The sequence below is a fragment of the Spodoptera frugiperda genome, chromosome 6 (genome assembly GCF_023101765.2).
Source record: "Spodoptera frugiperda isolate SF20-4 chromosome 6, AGI-APGP_CSIRO_Sfru_2.0, whole genome shotgun sequence".
Taxonomy (NCBI): Eukaryota; Metazoa; Arthropoda; class Insecta; order Lepidoptera; family Noctuidae; genus Spodoptera; species Spodoptera frugiperda.
The window spans coordinates 6,417,188-6,423,187 of record NC_064217.1 but is presented as its reverse complement, the minus strand read 5'-3'; the positions used below and the strand labels follow the sequence as shown (position 1 = coordinate 6,423,187).

At 41.3% G+C, this 6,000-nt stretch overlaps 1 protein-coding gene across 6 annotated transcripts in view; it reads right to left on the bottom strand.

The window, feature by feature from the left end:
• Positions 1 to 6,000, bottom strand: part of LOC118268001 (protein TIS11) — a 39,734-nt gene that overhangs the window by 9,199 nt on the left and 24,535 nt on the right. For 3 of the 6 annotated variants that reach the window (XM_050694457.1, XM_035581363.2, XM_050694460.1), the window contains one exon: positions 965 to 3,871. The exons of the other annotated variants lie outside the window; for them this stretch is intronic. In XM_050694457.1, coding sequence (XP_050550414.1) covers positions 3,155 to 3,871 — 717 coding nt within the window. In that variant the 3' untranslated portion in view covers positions 965 to 3,154. Of the gene's footprint in view, positions 1 to 964; positions 3,872 to 6,000 lie in introns of those variants that run through there. 6 annotated transcript variants of the gene reach the window in all.

Genomic DNA, 6,000 nt, shown 5'->3' with positions numbered 1-6,000 from the left:
AGTTGGACTGGTATTTTGAAGGATCTCAATATCTTGTTGCTTTCTTGTTACCAGTCCAATATACAGTATACTTTAGGTGAATATCACTTACTTAGGCCCGTAGGTAGAACTCATAACTGGTGTGCTTGCATGACCAGATGCATTAAATGTAATGGAAGCTAAAGAAATTCGTAAAAATCGCACCAGATGGCGCTCTATTGCTGTCTACCCTCATAAGACGTGACTAATACACATAATACGCACATAATATACCTAAGTGTCTATGTATGTGTGCTTATATTTTTTATTTTATTTACCTTGTTGATACAAAACCTGTGCCATTCATTATGCAAATGTTAGTTTATGAATAATTTTCATGTTTCTATAACATTTGCTAGGTAGGTATATGGGTTTTCCCAATTCAGAAGTTATTCATAGATAATTCGATATAGACTCAAGATTTCTAAGTAATCTTTAATGTGAATTATGTAGTTAACAGAGAAGTAATTTTATGAAATCTATTATAATGCGAATTTTGTGGAAAAAGGAAGAATTACTACTATTTTAATCAACTTTCAAACTGCGCATTACCTTTGGGAGATAGGCAATAAAATTATTATTGACACCTTATCAAAATAATTGTTATTACTAAATTAATTTAGGTAGTGAAATGCACAAGCACATTTAGTACAGCTACTTTTACTTTGTATTTGTTTAGTTATAATTATGTATTTTGTATTGTGTGTTCGTGCATTTGAAACAAGAGCCGAGCTCAATTTCAGACTCTTATCGTGACAATTGATAACTGAATGTGTAGCAAGCGCTTATCCGGGGTTTGAACCCGAACCTCGTATTTGGTATACTGGCTTTCATAGCTGACCACAATGCTTGTTAGTAGTCGATTGATAGTCACTACTGGGAAAGAAGTCTGGTGTATGTTTAGGATAGGGGTAACTTAAAAGAACAAAAAATAAAAAACAAAATATAAACATTATTTTGACTATAATTCAATAAAAATGCAGATGGAAATAAGAAAACTTACAAGAAAAATGTCATAATTAAGCTTTCTACTTAATTTGTTTGTCCATAAGAAAAATAATAGAATACGTAATAGTCATTTTTTGGAAGATTAACTTAAAATTGGAATTAAATTAGTAAAAATTAAATACTTAATTAAAAGTGTCGTAAACTAAACTGAACTGTTATATTATATGACTCATGATATATTACTAACATTAAGCTAAACAAGTTACAACTTAAATGTCGGTTTAAATACAAAAGAAATTAAATAAATCAGTTTTTAATGGTTTATAATTTGTAATGAACTGATAATAAATAATAATCGTGATCTTTATGAACGCTTAAAACTAAAATTCCTTAACATTAGGTACAAAATTATTATTTGTTGAACGACTTGCTTAGAAAGGGAGAAAAACTGAAACTAAAAATAGTAAAACAAAATAAAAAATACCATCTCGGTTCTATAAAGCTGAATAATAATATAATCAAACGCAAAACCAGTATTGGTCAAAATGTCGTTTTATTGTAATATATTAGACTATAAGAACTCGTAGATCTGACAAGTTATAAAAATATCAAATGTGTCGCGAGGATACAGTCTCTTGGTAAGATTCGATAGCGCACGATGATTCTATCAGAATTTCTCCTAATCACTTACATTGGTCCCTTAATTAAAAGTTTAAACTTTGTTTTATATAAATATTATAAAATATCACACTTTAAATTCAAAAGAAAACTATGCTACTTGGAAACTAATCACTTAGTTCTGTCAAAGTAGGACTAAAGTACCTAATAACTGTGCCAATTTGAATATTATATTCAAAAGGAGACAATAAATAAACAATAATCTATCTCGATCAACTAAAAATTAAATAAATCGATTTATCTCGTTAATAAAGTAAAAGGCACACTTGATGCGGAGCGCGGGCGAGCGCGACATGTCCGCAGCACCGACCCCGCCCCGCGCGGCGACCGCTCGCCGGCAACAATTGTATAAACATGTTTCATATATTATTGTGTCATATCTTTATACAGGTTTATCGGTACAACTCGGGAGTTCGGCGGGCCAGTGCTCGGGAGCTCCGGTCCCGATGCTTTTTGCGAGGCGGACGCGAGCGCCGCGCGCCGAGAGGGGCTCGGCGCGACCACTACGAAAATAATCACCCAAACTTGGGACCGGTTTCAGGCCGCATCTCGTCCTCCTCGCACGAGGTAAAATGAAAAAATAATAATAATCCTCGGCAGACTAGTCGTGCCGATAGTGCTTAGTTGGGCCGCCGAGGAGATCGCTAGCGATGTCGACTAGCCGGAGATTATCGTACGGCACGCGGCCGCAAATGAGCACTTTCGGTTTTAGCTTGCCGAGGTCGACTACAATAAATAATTATTCGAGAATAATAAAACTGGAATACTTTGATCCACAAGACCATCGAGCTCCCGAGTAGTAAATCGACTGATTCCGCCCGTAGCGTGCAAATCGGTTGTTGTTATAAATATGCAATACAAGTAAGATTTTTGAGTTCAGGTGCAGAATCAGTCGACTTTATGTATGGTAACGAGCCACGTCCCGTCGACGCAGGCCTCGTCCGTATGCGGTGCGGCATCGCAGCTGCTAGTTACAAAATAAAATAATTATTACAGTTAAAGAGACTCAAAATAAATAATAAATTATTATCTTAAACCCTTAAAAATAGATCACGAGCGCCTTCTCGCGGTACAGTACCGAGCGCGGATAGGCAGTACGAAATAAATAAAATGTTCTATAAGCTAACTTTACAGAGACCACCGCTCGGCGGAGGATCATCGGGAAGACTTCCGCGAGCTACACAATAAATATCTAATATTATAAGGTGCCATTTACAAGTGCGTGCCGATAACTAAAAATGTAGGTACGAAACCACTATACTTCACACCGCAAACTTTCGAGACGCCAGAAAACACTTCGTTCGTTAACTTTATAAATTACAAGGCGAAGTAGCAAAATAGCATCGACAAACTGGAGATCATTCGTTGAGCGGGTGTGCGTGTGCGCGAAGCGCGACGAGCGGGACGCCGCTCGGGCGCTGGCTGGAAGACGTCGAGTAGGCACAATGTGACGGACAATCCTTAAGCTATGTTCGGTATAAGTTAACTTAGGACTAAGCGGTTGCAGGCTCTAGGCGATGACGAGGTCCCCGAACGCCGATGAGAGACGGTTGAACACAGGGAGTCGCTCTTCTTCAGGGTCAGGAGACTGCGTGCGGCGGAACGCGAATGCCGTGGCGTGCGCAGGGGGAGACATTGCAGGTGGAGAGTGCGGCGCCAGGGGAGACTGCGGGGCCAGCGGCGAGTGAGGCGAGCGCGGGGAGCGCGAGCCGTCGCTCATGTATGAGGCTAGGGAGCCGCCAGACGACAGGGACGCCAAGGAGCCACCAGGAGAAGGCGGTTCACGGCGCCGCGCCTCTTCTGCGTTGTGTACGAAGTGGCACCGGGGTCCATATGGACAAAATCCAACAGAGTGGAATGTGCGGCACAGCTCCGTCTTGTACTTAGGGTGGCGTTGCAAGTTGCGCAGTTCGCGCATTCCATGCGCAAATTGACACTTATCGCCATATTTGCATACACCGGCTTCTTCGAAAGGTCTGCAGAGTTCTGTCTTGTATCTGCTTGTTGCTGGTGGGGGTGGCGCGGGTTCGCTGGTGGTGCGCTCGAGCCGGCGGTGTCCGAGACGATCGAGTAGCCCGGCGAGGGCTCGGTGAGCTGGCACGGAAGCAGCGCGAGCTAGCACTGGATGCTGCTCCCAACTGACTGCACCAGATACTGCTCCAGCTCCCACAGGGCCAAGGGTCGCGCTCAGTGTGGCGTTCATCGTCTGCACTGGCCGAGATTGGTTCTGAAAAACGACAAAAATAATTGTTAGAAAATATGAACACTTATTCACGTTAAAAAAATATAACCACTGCTGACTGGTATTGACTACAACAGCACTCTAACTATTAATAATAATAGTGTACGTATTTACTAGTAATTTTACTTTACTATTATGCCAAAAGGTATAAAAAGGCATACGTAAAACGTAATTTTGTGAAATAGCTGTATTTGTACAGTAGAAAAAATTACACAATCTACCTAGAAGGGTCGAGTACCTGCTTATGTTAACAAAAAAAGCTATCCCAAGAGCTGGTTTGGTCGTCTACCTGCTCAGATTCATCTCGTTTTCACTAATGGTCTACATGTTAGAACGGTTAATGTTACCAATTAACCAAGGTTTAAAATGGCGTTTTTGATGCCCCGGGGGTGACTTGAATTTTAATGTTGCGTTTATAACGACCAGTCGATGCGTTCAAACCTTACCAAAAAATATTTTATTTCGGTTAATTTCCCAATTCCCATCCATATTCCCTTTCTAGAGATGTAATGTTAAGAGATGCAAATGTGTTGCGCATCTTTTGTTTTCACGGAGCGTCGAACCTGAAGCTATAGAGCATCACCATAACAATACTGGTGTTCACGCGAGAGGCAGTTGACACGGGCGCGACAGCCACGATCGCGGTGATTGTGCACTATTGTTCAACCATCGCTTGTCGCCACTATGACGAATAATCGTTTCTAAATTATTTGACGACACTTCACGCGAGGGGCAACGGTCGGTCGGTAAACGGCGTCTGTCAGTTCGATAACAGGACTACTTTGCCCATCTATTCATGTTACTATTAAAATTTATATTTAATCATCGGGATCAATCTGGGATGTTTGTGTAAGCAAGAAATTACGAAGGAGAGCTCCAAGTGTATTTGAGCCGATTATTTTGATAGAGAAGCAGTATGAAGGTCCGAACAGATCAGTTCGTCGTGGAACATGAGCTCTATACATAATGTATGAGCCGCCGCATCTTGTATGCGGCCTCAATCGATGTGAATGACACGTCATTGTATATTCTATTCGCCTCCGCCTCGTCCGGGGATCGTAAACACGCAAACACTTGTGTTTTGGAATACAACGGACAAATTATTGTTTGATACTGCGCTGTTTGTGGGCATGATGCGTATTAGAAGATTTTACGACTACATTACATTTCCTAATAAATACAATAAATTGGTAAGTAAATAGTAATACTATCACGGGATTTAATGGATGGAACCCTCGAATTAATGGCTCACGCCGACAAAGTCTACAACACTAGACGTAAGTCTTGCAGTTACCAGCAAACGGTTGGTAAACAATTACACACGAATGCTTTTAGTGGTGTATGAGTGCCTATTGTTCACTATGTGGGCAATAACCGGCTACTCTAAGACTGCGTCTGCGCAGTAACTATTTGTCCTTCATGAGAGATTGTTTCTGCCCTGTTCACATTACTTAAGGTAAACGTTGGAGATCTAGCAGACAATATAAATAACAAAGAAAAGTCATCAGTGTCCTACTCCAAAAACGTCGCGAAGCAGTGTCTGGTACGAAATTTATGTCCACTATATATTTCAGCTTAATGAAACAATATGACCGTAGAGTAACGTCAAAGGCGAAAGTGAAGCAAACAAATGAGCGTGTCAGTACAATTGCGGGTGAAATGTTGCAGTGAAAAGCCAGGGGTTAAGTTGGTGGCGGCCAAGTGTCGACGGAAAACGGTCGAGGCGTAATTAGAGAGTTATCAGAGCGGAACATTGGTTAAACGCTGCTTTCCATCGGACGTTGCGCTCGCGCAACCGAGCTCCAGGGAAAATTGTAATCACTGTCGATTTCAAATGGCCGCGGTCGTTGCGTTCGAAGCTGAGGGTAATCAGCCGGCAGCGCGTACACCACGATTGCGCCTCGCATATTATAATAACACATGTTTAGACTCTTGCTCTACGTCAATAGTTTACATGTTCGGGCCAACAAACTAATCCATAACACTGTAACGGGTGTTTGTTTAGTAAATATAATTTTAGGTAAAGGATGGTGTAACGAACGTTTCCAAAGATCCGGCGGGCACAGGTCGCGTCTCATGCTGCATGTGTACTGTTTTGGTTAGCGTGTGATGTT